The following is a 19,205-nucleotide window of genomic DNA, read 5'->3' on the forward strand; positions in this document are numbered from 1 at the left end:
AGTTTTCTGAAGGTTGCAGGTGGTTTTGAGAATGTCATCTTCACATGCGGAGGCAAAATGGTCAGAAATGTGTGATTTTTTCTAACAAAAGGGTGTTAGATCCTTAAAGGTCTGAGCCTGAAGAGATCTGGAGAAATTCTGCATCCAGTCAAGACTAAAGAAGTTTGGCCTTGGCCTTTTTCCACCGATTTTTTTTTTAAACCACGGTGGCTTCTTTCTGCCTTGCTGCCTTAGGGTGAAGATGGATACTTTTACCGTGGAGTGAACCGGGCCAAGGACTCCAAACGCTATCAGCAGACCATGGCTCCTCTTCCTCGTCCCTTGTGGATTAGGGCCACCTGGGAGCCAGGTTATAAAGGATAAGTGGGTGTCTGCCACTCCCCTGCTCCAGATCACCCCAAGGAAGATGAGCCTTGGCGAAGGTGAGTAGCCATTTGCCCCCATCCTTTGCTTTATTGTGGGAGCATTATGTCCCCCAACTTCTAATTTAGCTTTAAGCAGTGACTGTTAGCTGTTCGATTAAACCGATTCAGGCCCACTATCACTTTTTTTAAAAAAAGCAAGGCCCTGAGGGAGCGAGGCCACTGTGCCAACTTTACCCTTGAACTGCTCCGTGTGTGTAGCCGTCAAGTGGGAGCGGGTGGAGATGGGAGCCGGGTATCCTTCCATGAAATTGAACCAGGGCAGTTAAGAAACCGTTTTTATTGCAGTTCAAGTGAAGCGGATAGCTGACAGTTTTGGGAGACTGGGGTTCAACAGTGAACAGACAGCCACAGGGAGTTTTCGGAGGAAAGCAGCACTTGATCGGGTCGGGTCCGGACCGGGGCACAGGCTTCCTCGCTGTGCTTCACTTTCTGTGCGGAGAAAACACTTGCGGGGAGGACCTATGGGCTGCGCTTTCCTATCACTGTCCATTTTGAGAGCCCAAACTGGCCGCGTCTCACCATAGCAGGTGTGGGGCTTTTCCAGCCCCATGGGGGGTCTCCAGGACAGGCGGAAACAAGCCCCGTCTCCCTGACCTCAAGCCCAAGTGCAACGGCTCAGCTTCTTGTGCTTAGTTTTAAAGTAATGCTTTTTCCCAACGCACTCGAGCTTCGGCTCTAGGCCGAAAGCCAGTTTCTGGCCCTTCGGAATGGCTCGGTGCGGGTGGTTTCGGGTCACCTTTCGCCATGAAATTAAGCAGCGCTTCTCCCAACCCAGTTTGCTCCTTTACATGGGGGGATGGTGGCTAACTTGACAAGCTCCTAGCTGGAGTCTTATGGCTACATAATTAAAAAAAAAAATGGACATTTATCTATGATATATACAGCCATATTGTACATATTCACAATTATGTTCAATGCAGAAGAGGGCAGAAGCTGTGAAGAGCTACTAGAAGACTCCGAGCGCAACAAAGGTAAACTCCACCACTGGAAGTACAGTCTACTCTAGAGATCTGGGCAAATGATAAAGGGATTGATCTGCCTGACTGAAGGAAGTTCAAGGTAAACTATGCTTCCCGCTCATAATTCTTCTAGTCTTCCAAACTTGTAGATTAGAGTACTGTAGAGAGATGGAAACGCATCAGTTGGCATTCGGAACGTAATGCAGAAGCTCCTCTTTAGCCCCCATGCTCGCTGAGCCTCATTTTAGAGAGAACAGGCCCCCTGGGGTTCACATCGGCCGGACACAAGGTGCCCGCGACAGCATTCGCAACAGGCACAGAAAGCACACCGGCTACAGTGTGGGGGAAAGTAGGCCCCCTCTCAGTAACTGTTCTTATAACCCACAGCAGAGGTCTATCACATTTGCTCAAGGGGAATAGCAAGGAAATAATGATTTTGGTATTTGTTAAGTGCTTACTGTCGGCCGGGCACCGTACTAAGCGCTGGGGTGGACACAAGCAAATCGGGTCTGACACAGTCCCTGTCCCACATGGGGCTCTCAGTCTCAAACCCCATTTTACAGATGAGGTAACTGAGCACCAGAGAAGTGAAGTGACTTGCCCAAGGTCACACAGCAAACAAGCGGCAGAGCCAGGATTAGAACCCACGACCTTCAGACTCCCAGGCCCGTGCTCTATCCACGACGCCAAGCTATATACTTCAAACTCGGCACCTCCTACCTACCCTACAACCCAATCAGTTTGGCACTTTTTACGAGTACAAACACTTGATTCTTACCTAAAAAATATCAGCGCATTTTGGAAAAACACAGCCAGGCCTGGATAGACGCTTATATCTGCAAGAGAGGAAATCGAAGAGGGCTTCAGTTAGGTTTGGGAAGGCACGTTAACGGAAGAATGAGACTTCCAAAAGGGTGCGAGGCAGGAGATGGAGTCAGAGGAGCCGAGACATCCACTCCAAGGTTAATCGGGCAAGTATCACCACGTAAGCCACCTTCTCCCTTCATAGCAGTAAAGCCACGAAGCGGGCTGGGGGGGTGGTTCTGGATGCCACCAGTTCACCTTCCTTGGAGGCTAAGGAACCATGACTGTCACCGACTAAACTGTCTACTCCCTCCCTCTGCAGGATACCAGTAAAACACCTACTTTGGGTTACATAGGCGCCAAAAAGGATCCACATTGAAGCGATGAGGGAACCAAACATCAGCATGAAACCAATGAAGAGCCAGACACGGGCCCCTGCAGGGAAGAAGAAAGAGCTGGGGAGTGATCTGCAATCCATTTCTGGCTGCTCCCATTCGAAGAGCAACCTTTCTCTCCGACAGGCTGGATGTGGGGGGGGCTGTGTGATGCTCTTCAAACAGCCCCTCACTTCTGCATGGCTCGGAAACCCAGGGCCACCCTCTTGCTGAACCCCCGATTATTCCTGTGCCTCTCAGGGGTTCCACATCTTAAGGGGTGGGGACAGTCTCACAGTGCACTACTGTGGAGCGCCTAGATCTTAGCCACGTCGTCTTAAAAACTGGCCACTGAACGCAAAGGTAACTGACACGGTGGACACACAGATCTTTCTCAAAATGTGGAACGTGATGCACTCCAATGTTGAGGGCGAAATGGTTAAAATCTGTCCTGATAGAGGTGCTGGAGCTTTCTAGAGAATATTTAAACCAGGCTTTAAAAAAGAGGGGAATTCTAATAAATTGACCAGGGGCCAGAGAAACCCAAAATCTGTGTCCCGCACCGTCTCCATAAGAATTTCAAGGTTGGATTCTTTCTGCCCATTTGCAGGGCCCCGACAAACGGAGGTGAGGTCTTCTTACCTGTTCTTCCTAAGCAGCCGTCGCCGTAGCTGTCCCCTCTCACCTGTGCATTTGACACGGCATTGATCCTGTAACAAAAGGCAAGATGGAAAAACCGTTCAAGAAGAATGGGGGCTAGAAGGAGAGTCTATTCCAACCCCTCTTCGTTCTGGGGAGGATGATTTTGAAGGCACATTTGCTCACCTAAAGGAATCTTCCTTTTTACCTAGCTGTTTGGTGGAAGGGGCTGTTCTTGCACTCCCCCGACTTCTTTCTGACCATTTGTAAGCAGTAAAACGGTGGGATAGGGAGGGTATCACATTTAAGTGAGAGGATGAAGGCAATCAGTACTTTATTATGTTAACACAAAGTTATCACCATGCACATGGAAGTACTCTCCTTCCTGCCTTGCAGCTGAAACCAGTAACAGAAGGTGCCCCACCCCCTTACCAAACATACCCAACCATCTCTGACTTCTCAGCCTCCCAGTTCGGGACCCCTGCCCTCTCTCTCCCACCCACACTTGTGGGCTTACTGGTGAGAGAGGGGAATCCCTGGCTTCTTTTACAAGATGCCTTTCTCTCGGCCAACTCCCGATAATTCAGTTTCTCCTGGGACTGGGCTTTAGCACAAAATGGCTCCAGGGGCTTCAGGCCCAGTCATTAAATGCCATTTAGAGCTGGTGTCCTTAAAGACGTTTCAGGAAAATCAGTTACTGCACCAAGAGACGAGTGCCCCCAGGGCTAGAGGGAGAAATGCTCATCTAGAAGTCACCCCGGAGGGAAACATACTAGAACAATGAGGTTTAGGCTAAGAGGTGTGAGCCTCTTTTCTTGAAAATAATACCAAGAAACATGTTCACCCGACTTTAACAAGCAGTCTCCACTAAGGAAATGTTTGCACAACAGAAATTACTAACTATATACCTTTATTCTGGTTTATATTTCTAACAAATTATTATTTTTAGGGGGAAAAAACCCCTCCAGCTTGTCACAGTATCTAAAACTGAAGCAAAAACACACTGTGGAACGAGGTCAGAGAAAGCGATTTAGGGAGTGAGCCCTTATTAACTGCTGACATCTGAAGCTGGCTCAGCCAGGCCCATCTGTCCTGCTTAAGAGCCCCCAGCAGCGCTAAACTCTGCAAGGGACTACATTTCCCCAAAGCTTGCCGAAACCCACTTCCAATCAGCTCTGATCCTACAAAGACTGACAAACAGTTTACATTGGCCTCAAAAACTTCCAGTCCCATACTTGTGAGGAGAATTCTTGGTCGGGGTCACGGGCCCCGTGGAAAGGCCTGGGAGTCCTGGCTCAAATGCCTTCCCCAACATAGGGAAGCAGCATGACCTAGTGGATAAAGCATGGGCCTGGGAGACAGAAGGATGTGGGTTCTAATCTTAGCTCCATTCCTGTCTATTGTGTGACTCTGGGCAAGTCACTTCACTTCTCTGTGCTTCCATTACCTCAACTGTAAAATGGAGATTAAGACTGTGGGACAGGGAATGTGTCCAACCTGATTAGCTTGTATCTGCCCCAGTGCTAGTATACTGCCTGGCACAGAGCAAACACTTAAATACATAAAAATAACAAAAACAAAATTTGTCGTCCTCTCCCTTTAAGCCCTCCCCTTCTTTGGCTCAATGAGGAAGTAAGCCACCCCACTCGGAGAGGAATGCATTTTCTCCACCCATGGCTGGTTTGGGGTCAATGGAAATTCTAGACGAGGTTAAAAGTTGGCTTGCCCAGTCTGGAAATTTGCTGGAATCTGGGTAGGGCATATCCAGGTCTCAAGAACCAGAAACCAGTTTGTTGCTTTGACGCTTCGGAGAAGCTCTCAGGATTCCGCCTCTAAGAAGGGGCTTTGAGAGCACACCGAGTCCGGTCTGGAAGGGCTACAAGGCCAGGCGTGTACAGGCCTCTACTTTTGCAGAGACTAAAGCACATTTTGTTAATCAACCCTAGATCTTCTCTTTTCAAATCAAAACCACCCCATTTCCTGAAACCTTTTCCAACCAATCTCCCCAGCCTTTCCTTTGAAACATTCGCTCTCTTCTGGGGGTGACCCACGAAGGGTCTGGGCAGTGCGGACTGCCCGAGGGGGAGAACGGGAAAGCACGGGAAATAAGAGCAGCAGCATGGCCTAGTGGACTGCACAGGGGCCTGTAAATCAGAGGATCTGGATTCTAATCCCGACTGCCATTTGTCTGCTGACTGACCTCGGGCAAGTCATTTCACTTCTCTGTGCTTCAGCTACCTCATCTGTGAGCCCCATGTGGGACACGGACTGTGTCCGACCTGATTATCTTGTATCTACCCCAGCACTTAATACGGTGACTGGTTAACAATTACCATTAAAATTAACAATAATAAAATAAAGTCACCCTTCCCGTGGCTCCTCTCCTCACCCACCAACCCCTGAGCTGACTACCCTCCCAGGAATGACTGACCGACATTCCCAGATTTTCCCTGCCATCCTATGCCTGGCCATTCTTTATCCACCCTCTCTCTACCAGGGATTCTTCTTCCCCAAGGCACGGTTGGGCACCTGTGGGTGGAAATTTCTTCTTTTTGGTAAGATGGTTTTTCCAAATCATCCACAGTAATAACCACTATAGTAATATTTCAGTGCTCACTGGTGTTATTCGCTGTAATAAGCACTTGAGAAGTACAAAACGAACAAGTGACCCATCCCCTGCCCCACACGCAGTTTTCACTTGGAATTTGCTTCCCATCTCCCAGAGGAGACGCCATCTCATCTGCTCAAGACTAGATTAAAACCAGTCCCCCTAGGCTAACCCTGGGCCACTGACAACTACCCTCGGGGACCCCGTTATGCTCCCCACCTAATGCAAGTCTGGTCAAGGTGTCATCTGAGTCGATACAATGGCTGCCATATCGCATGTCTGAAAGTTAACCTGCAACAGAAATCATCTCAGAAAATAAAATTCAGTCCTTTAGTTGCACCCCAGTTATTTTTGAAAGTTCAATAGTTGACCTTCAAAAAAAAAAAAAAGGCTTTACAGCCTTCATTTTGAAAGAAGGGTGGGGGTGGCCCTTATCTCCAGACTTACATGAAGAACGCCAAAGTGGAAAACACTCCGCAGGTGTGGAAAGCGTGGTTCATCTGTTCCGGTTTTGGATAGACAACAGCTGCATCGATCATTATCCACCAACCTGTAAAAAACTGGAGAGAAACCCCAATTACAAAATGCCATGAACCCTTCACTTTGCCGCTGATAGGATCTCCATGCCCAACAGTCTTCCATTCTAAAAGTAACTGAACAGCAATTTCAACTGGGTGGCTGTGGGGGGGGGATACGCTACAAATGAAAGGCCAGGGGCTGTGCACCTTACCAACTGCTCTCCTTGTCAACAAGAGGAACACACAAATACGTAATGTATGTCAACCAAGGTTGCCCCAGGCATGCACGCTTGCTCTTTTAAAAAACATATGCTTCGCCACTGCGTGAAGAAACATCTTCAAGAGCATAAAAAACTAAAGCAGCCTTTATGTGAAAAACCCTCCCACACAAATCAGCTAGATGATTTAACGAAAGAATCCATTTCAAATCACAAATGGAACTGTTCCAGCCAGTGGTACTTGGTGGAAAAAGGAGAAGGGATCATAACCCCGTATTTTGTAATAATGTTGGTTCAGCATTAACAACTCACCATCTATGGGCCTAGTTATCTGATTTTGAAATGGTCGATTTTACTTCCCTTTACCAATTGGAACCTAAATTCCTTTACACTGTAAGATAATATGAATAGTAAATGCAACTCACTAGTTTATAAAGTCTGCCTAAGGCTCAGACTGAGCTATATTTCTTATCTCAGAAGGGGAACTCACCAACAATACACTTAGTAAACAGTCTGAAAAAGCCACACCCATTTGAAATAACTGTGGGAGAAGATGCCAAGGGGTAAGGTTTTGCTCAATAACCTCCCTAGAGGCAAATTTCTTTAAAATACACAAACTTTAAGATGAAAATAAATTCAGCTCATTTTTGAGGTGAACGATCCCAGATTTGGGCAAAATCAAAGGGCTCTGGTTCAAACACTCTTCCCCTGTGACTCCTTCCTTCCATCTCCCAAACTGTGAGCTCATTGTGGGCAGGAAATGCCTCTGTTTACTGTTGTATTGTACTTTCCCAAGCACTTAATACAGTGCTCTGCACACAGAAAATGCTTAATAAATACAATTGAATGAATGAATAAGACCTAATGAAGATCTGTTCAGTCAGTTCCACATCACCAGTGTGGGACAAGTCTAGTCTGTGAGCCCATCATTGGGCAGGGATTGTCTCTATCTGTTGCCCAATTGTACATTCTAAGCGATTAGTACAGTGCTCTGCACATAATAAGCACTCAATAAATACTATTGAATGAAGTCAGCTTGCAAAAGGGCCTCTTGGGATGAGGGGGAGGAGGGACCCACATCCCTCCTCTGGGTCTCATTGTGACCAGTTGGTAAAATTTAAATTTAATTATTCCCTAGGCTGGTAAAAGAAGGTACAAAAAAACTGCAGTTGTACTTTCCAAGTGCTTAGTAGAGTGTTCTGCACACAGTAATCGCTCGATAGATACTACTGAATGAATGCAACTGAGTCAGGTAACTCTCGCTAAAGCTTGCTCCCAAGTCATCAAGGCAAGTTTGAATCAAATCCATTTACTGAGTCCTTACTCTGGCCAGAGCACAGTCCTTGAGCCCTTGGGAGAGTGCAAAGGCAGGAAAAAACCCAACCTAATTGAAAGGGAGGGGTCACTGGTGTTCTTGAGGTGTTCCTTGACATCCTCAAAATCCTCAAAAATCCTGTATTTTTGACAGGTAAAAACACCTCAGGGAAAGCAGGAAATGGCTAGACCCGAGGTCCAAGGCTGGCGGCGGTGCTGAGTGTACACACATTCTCTGGTTTGTCCCTTGAAGGCGAGGTGAATGTCAGAATCCTGTTCTGTCAATCTATCAGTCCATCATATGGACTGCTAAGACCCTGGGGGAGGGCTCCATCTGCCTCAAGACCGAGGACCGAATCCCGGACGCCCTAAACATGAAATGGGCTGGAGCTGATCCTGGGCCATTCTTCGGCAAAACCCTACCCATGAGCTGACTGCTGAGCCTTATTAAAATCCAGTGGAAGCCAACTCTGGCCCCCTCATCACTCTACGCTTCAGCATGACAACTGAGACATTCTCAATTTTTTGATAAACTGTTCACAGAAATTAGGCAATAACAATAATCTGTAGTATTTGTTAGTGCTTACTCTGTGTCAGCGACTGTACTAAGCGCTGGGGTGGATACAAGCAAATTGGGTTGGACGCAGTCCCCGTCCCACATAGGGCTCCCAGTCACAATCCCCATTTTACAGATGAGGGAACCGAGGCACAGTTAAATGAAACGACTTGCCCACGGTCACACAGCAGACAAGAGTATTAGAACCCACGACCTTCTGACTCCCAGGGCCGAATGGAGGAATTGGGTGCTGAGCCAGCTCATTCACCTGCCCACCCCCACTCCACATGTGTCACACCACCATTCTCCTCATCATCCAGGTCTTATTAAAGGTCACAACTCCTCCAAGAGACCTTCCCCAATTAAGCCCTGTTTTCCCCAGCTCCCTCCCCCTTCGGCATCATCTATGCATTTGAAACTGTGACCTTCGGGGATCTGGTATTTGACGCGCCCTCAGCCCCACAGCACTTATGAACACACCTAGAAGTTCTGTATTATAAATCAATTAAATTAATGTCCATCTCCCCATCTAGGCTGCAAGTTCGTTGTGGGCAGGGAATGGGGGTCTATCAGCTGTTGTACTGTCCTCTCCCAAGTACCTAGAAATCACTCAGTAAATACCACCGATTGACTTACGGATATCACTGCCCTGACATTTAGCAGATTTCCTCTCTGAAGACTTACCAGCACCCCTGCTACCACAGAAGCAACTGCATTTCTCCTCTCACTCCAGTCGATGCATTCACATTCTGGACATCGGAAGTTGTCTAGGAAGCCTGCCATTTCTGAGTCAGGTCAGTGGGTTTTTCATGAGCTGCCAAAATCCTAGAAACCAAGAGGAGAAAAGTCAAATTCATGTTAGCATGCAAACATTTATTTTTTTTTAAAAAAAAAAAGCATTTCATTTTCTCCAGTGGTGGATTCTGAATCCGCTCTCTCTCGGATGCTCCAAAGAGAAATGGATCTGTGTTTTCCCATTTTAGCCAGGGTGTTTTTGGCCAGGGAGAATAAAAATTTTATCCATTTTTAAATGTTCCACTATAGTACAAATCTCTACTCACAGCAGGTGTTCAATAAATACTATTAATTTCCTCTAGTGGTTATCACAACTGGGCCCCCCCCCCAATTTTTTTTACAAGATGAAAATGAACGTGTTAGATTATTTTAGCAAAAATGTTTTCCCTCTGCCATACAGCTGTCAATAAATTTCCTCCTCTACACTGTAATTCCCCTCTACTGTAAATTCGTTGTGGTCAGAGAACTTGTCTACCAACTCCATTGTATTGTACATTCCCAGGGCTTAATACAGTGCTCTGCACAGAGTAAGTGCTCAAATGCCATTGATGAGAATATTTTATATCCAACCTGGCCCAAAGAAGCTAGCCAATAATGAAGTGGGAAGGTAGGCAAATAAAATATTGAAGATGGAAGTGTAGAAGATAAAAGAAAACAATTAAAATGCAAAGTTTTAGTGCCACCAAGCCAGAATACATTTTCTTGATCAATCTGTGTTGATTTCACTGACTTTAGGTGTCTCATTTCATTGATTTCCCAACATCTGCAGAGCCCGGAGGCAAGGAGCCTGGATCCCTGAACATCTGGAGGGACATTCCTGTCAAACTTTGTAATAATCCAGTATCAATCAATCATGAACAGCATTCTGCACCCCCTCCTACTTTACCTTGCTGATTTCCTACAACCAACCCCGCTGGCTCAATTCATTCCTCTAACACCAATCTACTCATTGCAACTCAGTCTTGCCTGCCTTGCCACCATCCCCTTGCCCAAGTCCTTGCTCTGGTCTGGAACACCCTACCCCATTCCTAACGGACAGACCACCAAGCTCCCCATTTTCAAAATCCTAATTTATTACCCCCATCTTCTCCAAAAGGCCTTCCCTGACAAAGTTCTCAATTCCCCACCTTATTCGCCCACCCCTCTATATCCCCCAAGTACTTGGGCATGTATTTTTAAGCATTTAATCACCCCACCCCCAGGCCATTTCCTTATTCTCTGCCCTTTCCCCTAACTTCAATGTATTTTAATGTCAGTCTCCCCTTCTAGAATATGTTCCCTGTGGGCAGGGCTCAGGCCTACCAACAACTCCGTTGTGCTGTACTCTTGCAAGCACTTTGTACAATGCTCTACACAAGGTAATGTTCAATAAATAATAAATTGTAAAAAGGAAACTGCAGAAAGGGAGGCCTCTGTCATTAAAGGATGACTAACAGGAAGTTGGAGAAAAAGAAGAGATTGAATAGAAAGCAAACATTCTCCCCTTCCCTCCACCCTGCAACTCCACAGGAAAAAAAATAAAGTCTCTGGGGCCACCTGGTGACTTCTAGTAAAGAATATCGTGAGGTCCAGTTCCTTCTCTCAACTTAAGCCGCAAACCTGATTCGTAGAGAGACCTTCCTTAAATGGCTACGTTAGAAACCAGAAAAAGCTAAGTGGCATACATTATTTATGTTTTTGAGAAGGTACATAAATGCCCGACCAACATTTTGCATACTAAATACGATTTCTGTATACTTATCCTTGCCCAACTACAGAAGGCAAATGCAATAAAGACACGAGATTAAAGTGGGGCGAAGGAGTTCAAACTTCCCAGTGTAGCCGGGTAGAAATAAGAAATTGGAGGGTTTAAAATGCTGGATTTTGCAAGAGGATGATCTTTATAATTGGGATTTCAGGATATTACACACCACTCGCTTCTTTGTTTATATCTTTATACCCTTCAGAACACTGGAGTTCAAACTAAGGCACTGCAAAGGCAGAAATAGGCCTTAGGTGAGACAGTGCATCCAAAATGCTTGCTTGCTTTCAACTCCTCCCCTGGATTTAGATAACATTCCTCAGACTCTTTCTGCCTATTCCCTATCACCATTTCTTCACCCATATAAAGGGAAAGCTGAGACCAATTAAGTCGAACAGCTTTTATGGGAACCTATATAAGACTATCTGTGTCAGAGGGGAGGGAAAAGCAAACCTAAGTTAATCTGGCCAACTAGGAGGATTTTGCTTTGCACTCTAGGTTTAGATAAAGAAAATTGTGCATAGTGGGAGAGCTGCTGAAGAATTCCAACTAGAAAAGGAAAATAACTATGGGGACCTAAGGAGATTCCCCATCTCCGTATCTGGCAAACTTCTACCAAAGGTGGCTCAGGTATTGGGGCTGAAATCTAATTAACTCCAATTTATTCCTTACACAGTCTCAGGTGTGATGGGCCACTCATTTCGGCGTTTTGTATGCAGAGAGTTTATGCTAAGTAGTTTCAAAGACTGTCAAACTTGAAACACCAAATGATCAGAGCTATCAAATATATATATAGATCCTGGTTATATCAGCTGTTTAAGAAATCCTGGCAAATCCCTGAGATCATCGAGAAAACGTACAAAGGAAGAGCATTCTACTTCTAAATACAACAAGCCAACGGGACTAAAAATACTTTATTTAACTGGAGGTGAGGAGGGGGTCCGGGTTTGAGAGAGAGGGTGAACTCTCGGTAACAGGGCAAAGAGAGGACAACGTGACAGGATGGATTTACTTGACTCTAAGGCTCTGCTACCACGTTGGGGTGGGTTCTGGAACTGACCCTAACTTCTTGTAGGTCTATGAAAAAAAATCATACCCCATGATACAGCTGTTCACAACATAACACAGCTGGATTGTGCAGTTCACCCCTCTAGCACAGAGATACTGACAATGTGATTTTTTTTTTAATCTGCATGTGTGGGCGAGGTTGATAAAACCAAGGCACGACCAACAATCTCACTCCATTAGCATGTAAAAATTGCTATACCTTGTGGCTCTTCTCTGTTTATCCCCCAACCAATACCTGGCGCTTTTTTGGTTTTACCTCCAGGTGTTACAAGTTGAGGGATCCAAATTATATGAGCCAAACTCAGTTCACACGAATCTATACGGACAGGCCACTCAATTCGCTCCTCTAAAATCGACTGAGTCAATAACACTTTGCAGTCAGCGTTGCCGAGAAGTTACATTCAATCGTATTTATTGATCGCTTACTGTGTGCAGAGCACTTTGCTAAGCACTTGGGAGGGGGGAAAACAGTAAACAGACACGGTTCCCTGCCCACCATTTTCTGTTCTATAATCAGTAATAAAACTGGCTTCACAACGTCAATGAAGTTTGTCAAATATCTCTTCCAAGAAGCCTTTCTCCACTGAGCCCTCATTTCCTCCTCTCCCACTCCCTTCTACATTGCTCTTGAACTTGGATTTGCCCCTCCCTCTGCCCCACAGCAGTCATGGATATATCTTTAATTTATTTATTGATATTAATGTCTCTCCCCCCTAGAATGTGAGCAGGGAACGTGTCTACCAATCTAATTCCATACTCTAGAGTTTAGTACAGTGCTCTGTACACAGTAAGCACTCAAATACGATCGACTGGCATTCAAAAATAACGGTCACCCCCGTTATAAAAAAAAAAACAACTCTCTCTACAAGACGACAAAAGGGCCACAATGAATAATCCTAGCTCCACCACTTTTCTGCTGCATGACCTTGGGTGCGTCACTTAACCTATCTGTGCTTCCGTTACCTCTCCTGGAAAATGGAGATGAAAACTATGAGGCCCATGGGGGACATAGGATTGTGTCCAACCTGATTAGCTTTACCCCAGGACTTGGCAGAGTGTCTGGCACATTACTAAGTGCTTAACAAATACCATAAAAAAAGTCCACTTTTGTTGATCTGTTATGTAAAAACTAATACTTGCGGGTGCCTGCTTAGTAAAACGATAAAGAGGCATCCAGTCCTCTCCACGGGACAGACTCATGACCACTAGCTTTAAGGCAGTCAATCAGCTTTATCTCCTTACTTATCCTTGCTCTTCTCCCACTACATTCTAGCTCACTCAATTTGCTTCTCTCATATCCACGCTACTCAATCCAGAATCTACAGCCCGCCTACCTAATCTCATCTCTCCTCCCCTAAACCTCTTGCTCACACCTTCCCTTCTGCCTGGAACCCCCTCACCCTGCTAGACCACTTTTCTCCATCTTTGAAGCCTTCCTGAAATCACGTCTCCTCCAGGAGGCCTTCCCTGATTACCTTCTCATCTCCCCACCTAATTCCCAATCTACTGCCACTTCAGTATTTTCCACGTCAGCTAAGTGCTTGGGTTCTCCCCTCGTCTCCCCCCAACCCACAACACCCGCTTCTTCCCATTTAGTTGAGCTTGTCTCCCCACCTAGGCTCTAAGTTATTTGGGGGCCGGGACCACGTCTTACTAACTTTTATCGTGCTCTCCCGAGCACCTGGTAGAGCCGCACAGTGAGGGTGCTCAATAAATACCACTGATTAAATCCCAATTGGCCAGAACCTCCAGTCTCAACTGTTTCAGTTAAGTTCAGTTAACGGACGCAGCATGGCGTAGTGGATAGCGCACAGACCTGGGAGTCAGCAGGTCGTGGGTTCCAATTCCCCCCGCCACTTGTGTCTGCTGTGTGACCCGGGGTAACTCACGTAACTTCTCTGTGCTTCGATGACCTCATCTGTAAAATGGGGATTGAGACTGTGAGCCCCACAGGGCACAAGGATTGTGTCCATCCTGATTTGCTTGTATCCACCCCAGTGCCTGGCACACAGTAAGCGTCTAACAAATACTATCATTATTGTTATTAGTCAACTCCCTTCACTCGCTAAGCTCCCAAAAGGTTAAAGAGAAGAATCAACGGTGCAGCACTTTTTCTAAACGCCCCCTCTGTTGCCGCGGAATTTGTGAAACTCGCTACCTGCAGAAACAAAGCCACAGCACTGTGCCTTACCAGTCCTTTCCCCTCCCTGGCTATTCTTCAGTCCCTGATGCCGGGGGGCTAACTCAAACCCATTTTGCTCTTTTCTCCCCACCCTCTTCCTCGACCTTGCAGGCTGGAGAGGTCTGCACAACGCTTCAAGAGGGTAGATCACATGAATGCAGAACAGGCGCAATTATCCTCCAAGAACCCTACCCGGAGCAGGCAGAAAGGCAGGTGATTTCACAGCCTGCCGAGTACCTTGGGGAATAGGGAAGGCGAGCGGGGAAAGGGCACTTATCTACAAATGAACTTGCCCAGGCAATAAAAACACACCCCATTACTCCTGGAAGGCTTCCCTCTGGACACTTGGCAGCCTTTCCCCTGATTTCTGCAAATCGGCCTCCTTTTCTGGAGTCCTGGGGCATCTCTGTGGGGGCCCTTCCATTACGGTAGGCTCGTGGAGGGTGGGCCGGGGCTGGCAAGGCAACAGTGGTCATTCATTCACTCATTCCGTCGTATTTAGTGAGCGTTTACTGTGGGCAGAGCACTGTACTGAGCGCTTGGAAAGTACAATTCAGCAGCAGAGACAATGCCTGCCCAAAACGGGCTTAGTGTCGGGGCTGGGGGGGGGCCGGAGGAGAGAGGAGGAGGGGCAAGATAGACATCAAGACAAGTGAACAGGCATCAATATAAATATATAAATATATATATATATACACACATATAAATATATATATATATATAAGTGCCTTGGGATGAGAGGGGAAGAGAAAAGGGAGCGAGTCATTCATTCATTCGTATTTGAGTGCTTACTGTGTGCACAGCACTGTACTAGATTAGACTGTAAGCCCGTCAAACGGCAGGGACCGTCTCCATCTGTTGCCGACTTGTTCATCCCAAGCGCTTAGTACAGTGCTCTGCACATAGCAAGCGCTCAATAAATACTATTGAATGAATACTAAGCGCTTAGAAAGTACAATTCAGCAAAAAAGACAATCCCTGCCCGTAATGGGCTCACAGTCTAGAAGAGGGGAGACAGCAAAAGAAGTAAAAGGGCATCAATGTATATAAACAGAATTATACATATGCATATCAAAACAAGTAAACAGGCATCAATATAAATAAAATTATAGCTATGTACATATATACACAAGTGCTGTGGGGCAGGGAGGGGGGTAGAGGGAGGGAGTTGGGGCGATGGGGAGGGGGAGCTCAGTCTGGGAGGCTTCCTGGATGAGGTGTGCCTTCAGTAGGGCTTTGAAGGGGAGGAAGAGTCACTGGTGGATTTAGTAATGATGGTATTTGTGAAGCGCTTACTATGGGCCGAGCACTGTTCTAAGCGCTGGGGGAGATACAGGTGGTCCCACATGGAGCTCACCGTCTTCACCCCTATTTTCCAGATGAAATCACTGAGGCCCAGGGAAATGAAGCGACTTGCCCAAAGTCACACCGCTGATAAGTGGCGAAGCCGGGATTAGAACCCATGACCTCCTACTCCCAAGCCCGGGCTCTTGGAGGTGGCGCGGAAGGAGGGGGAGCTGAGGACAAGGAGGGGGTTGGTCTGGTGGCCTTTGGGGTGTTCGTTCATTCATTCCATCGTATTTATTGAGCGCTTCCTGGGTGCAGTGCACTGTACTGAGCGCTTGGAAGGGACAACTGGGCAACCAGCCCTGCCCAACGATGGGCTCACGATCTAATTAATGTTGGTATTTAAGCGCTTACTATGTGCAGAGCACTGTTCTAAGCGCTGGGGTAGATGCAGGGTCATCAGGTTGTCCCATGTGAGGCTCAGTCTTCATCCCCATTTGACAGATGAGGCGACTGAGGCCCAGAGAAGTGAAGTGACTCGCCCACAGTCACACAGCTGACAAGGGGCGGAGGCGGGATTCGAATCCACGGCCTCTGACTCCCCAGCCCGGGCTCTTGCCACTGAGCCACGCCGCTTCTCTGCGTCGGGGGGAGGCGGGCGGCAAAGCCCAACGGGGAGAGGGGCGTCAGTGCCAAACAGATCAAGAGAATCACAGAAATAGAAACATCATTAGAGTAATAAATATTTTATCATATAAAAATAATATAACGGGGGGGGGGGGGGGAAGGAAGGGGGCGAAGCCCCTGAATGGCAAGTGTCAGCAGGGCCACGGCGTCAAGCGGGGGAAGTGTGGCTCAGTGGAAAGAGCCCGGGAGTCCGAGGTCATGGGTTCGAATCCCGCCTCCGCCCCCTTGTCAGCTGTGTGACCTTGGGCGAGTCACTTCCCTTCTCGGGGGCCTCTCGGTGACCTCATCTGTCAAATGGGGACGAAGCCTGTGAGCCTCACGTGGGCCGACCTGATGACCCTGTCTCTCCCCCCGAGCGCTTCGAACAGCGCTCGGCACACAGTAAGCGCTGAACAAACACCCCCATCATTATTTGGGGAAGCGGCGCGGCTCAGGGGAGAGAACCCGAGCCGGGGAGTCCGAGGTCAGGGGTTCGAATCCCGCCTCCGCCCCTGGTCAGCTGGGTGACTGTGGGCCAGTCGCTTCCCTTCTCTGGGCCTCAGTTCCCTCATCTGGAAAATGGGGATTTAAAAGTGTGTGAGCCCCACGTGGGGCCACCTGATGACCCTGTCTCTCCCCCAGCGCTTAGCTCAGTGCTCGGCACATAGTAAGCGCTTCACAAATACTGACGTAATGATGATTAAATGGAGGGGGGCCGGAGGGGGGGGGGCATCGTGTTGTGGAGGGGGGCGCGCCCGCCGCGCGCATGCGCGCCGCCTCCCGTCAGCGCCCTCCGCCTCAGCGACCCGCGCGCCGCGCTCACCCTCCGGGCCTCCGCGCTCGCGGCCGTCGCTGCGGCGGCCGGGATCCTTCCTCCTCTTCCTCGTCGTCGTCCTCCTCCTCCTCTTCCTCCCCGCCGGCGGCCGCCCGAGGAGCGCGGGGGCGCGCGCCGCCCGCCAATCCCAGAGCCGGCGCCGCGCGGGGCGGTGGGGGGGGCGGGACCTCTGCGAGGCGCCGGCCAATCCCAGGCCGCGGAGCCATGATGGGCGGGAGCGCGCGCCGGGCGGCGGCCAATGGCGGGGCCGGAGACGGCGGCGGCCTGGGGGGGCGGGGCTCCTGCGGGGCGCCGGCCAATCCCAGGCCGAGGAGCGGGCGCCGGGCAAAGGCAGAGCAGGAGAGGGCGGCAGGCGGGGGGGGGCGGGACTTCTGTGGGGGCCGGCCAATCCCAGGCCGAGGAGCGGTGATGGGCGGGAGCGGGCGCCGGGCAGCCGCCAATGGCAGAGCAGGAGACGGCAGGGCGCGGGGGCGGGGTTTGCGCGGAACCGGCCAATCCCAGGCCGAGGAGCGATGATGGGCGGGAGCGGACGTCGCGCCGTGACCAATCCCAGAGCAGGAGACGGGCGGGCCAGGCCGGCGTCTGGCTGAGCCATTTGGCCTCAGCGGCCTTGGCCCCATCTATGTTGTAATGGGATCCGCCCCGTAATCTACTTTATTTATTATTATTATTATTATTATTATTATTATTATTATTATTATTATTATTATAAAAAATGCCATCATTATTAATCATAATAGTGATGTTGGTATTTAACCGATTACTATGTGCCAAGCACTGTTCTAAGCGCTGGGGGCGATACAAGGTCATCAGGTTGTCCCACATGGGGCTCCCAATCTACCTGCCCATTTTCCAGATGAGGTCACTGAGGCCCAGAGAAGTGAAGTGACTTGCCCAAGGTCACCCCCAGCTGACAAGTGGGGGAGCCGGGATTCGAACCCACGACCTCTGCCTCCCAGGCCCGGGCTCGGTCCACTGAGCCACGCTGCTACCATCATTATTATTAGTAGTGGTAAAATTCATTCATTCGATGGTACTTATCGAGCGCTTACTGTGTGCAGAGCACTGGACTAAGCGCTTGGAATGGGCAATTCCGCAACAGCCCCAGTAATAATGATAACGATGATGGTATTTGTTAAGCACTTACTCTGTGTCAAGCACTCTTCTAAGCGCTGGGGTAGATCCAGGGTGATCAGGTTGTTCCACGTGGGGCTCACACTTTTAATCCCTACCCAGCAACGGGCTCACAGACTAGAAGGGGGAGACAGACAAAAAGAACAAAACAAGTAGACAGGCATCAATACCATCGCAATAGAATCGTAGATATATACACATCATTAATAAAAGAGAGTAATAAATACGTACGTATGTACACAAATATACATATATACATAGTAGTAGTACTAGGATTAATATTATTGTAAACTGTGTATTTATTACACATGTTGTACTGGATAGAGCATGGATCTGGGGGTCAGAGGGTCATGGGTTCATTCCTTTATTCATTCATTCAATCAATCAATCATATTTATTGAGTGCTTACTGTGTGCAGAGCACTGTCCTAAGTGCTTGGGAAAGCAGAACAGTGCTTGGCACCTAGTAAGTGCATAACAAATACCATAATAATAATTATTATTATTGAGAAGCAGCGTGGCTTAGTGGAAAGAGCCTGGGCTTGGGAGTCAGAGGTCATGAGTTCGAGTCCCAGCTCTGCCACTTGTCAGCTGTGTGACTGTGGGCAGGTCACTTAACTTCTCTGTGCCTCAGTTACCTCATCTGTTAAATGGGGATTAACTGTGAGCCTCATGTGGGACAACCTGATGACCCTGGATCTCCCCCAGCGCTTAGAACAGTGCTCTGCACATAGTAAGCGCTTAACAAATACCAACATTATTACCATACAACAAAGAGTGACAATCCCCACCCACAACGAGTTCACAATGTAGAGGGATCTAATCCAGCCTCCATTTGTCTGCTGTGTGACTTTGGGCGAGGCACTTTGCTTCTCTGGGCCTCAGTTACCTCACCTGTAAAATGGGAATTGAGACTGTGAGCCCCACTTGGGACAGGGATTGTGCCGTACCCGATCTGCTTCTATCCACCCCAGCGCTTAGTACAGTGCCAGGCACATAGTAAGCGCTTTACAAATGCCATCATTATTATTATTATATCTACAAGGCATGATTTAAGAAATTAAAAAGCTATCGGGTCAGCTG

The 19,205-nt window shown here is 48.2% G+C and overlaps 1 protein-coding gene across 1 annotated transcript; it reads right to left on the bottom strand.

Annotated features, from left to right (window-relative positions):
* Positions 1 to 684: 684 nt before the first annotated feature.
* Positions 685 to 17,099, bottom strand: TMEM50B (transmembrane protein 50B). Its single transcript, XM_029082044.2, has 7 exons — positions 16,978 to 17,099; positions 9,100 to 9,240; positions 6,257 to 6,369; positions 3,205 to 3,272; positions 2,531 to 2,623; positions 2,163 to 2,220; positions 685 to 1,542 (listed from the first exon to the last, which is right to left on the bottom strand). Exons 2-7 carry the CDS (start codon positions 9,196 to 9,198, stop codon positions 1,503 to 1,505), a joined length of 471 nt encoding a protein of 156 aa, XP_028937877.1. The 5' UTR covers positions 9,199 to 9,240; positions 16,978 to 17,099; the 3' UTR covers positions 685 to 1,502.
* Between the last annotated feature and the right edge of the window lie 2,106 nt (positions 17,100 to 19,205).

The sequence above is a fragment of the Ornithorhynchus anatinus genome, chromosome 17, assembly GCF_004115215.2.
Source record: "Ornithorhynchus anatinus isolate Pmale09 chromosome 17, mOrnAna1.pri.v4, whole genome shotgun sequence".
In the NCBI taxonomy this organism is placed as follows: Eukaryota; Metazoa; Chordata; class Mammalia; order Monotremata; family Ornithorhynchidae; genus Ornithorhynchus; species Ornithorhynchus anatinus.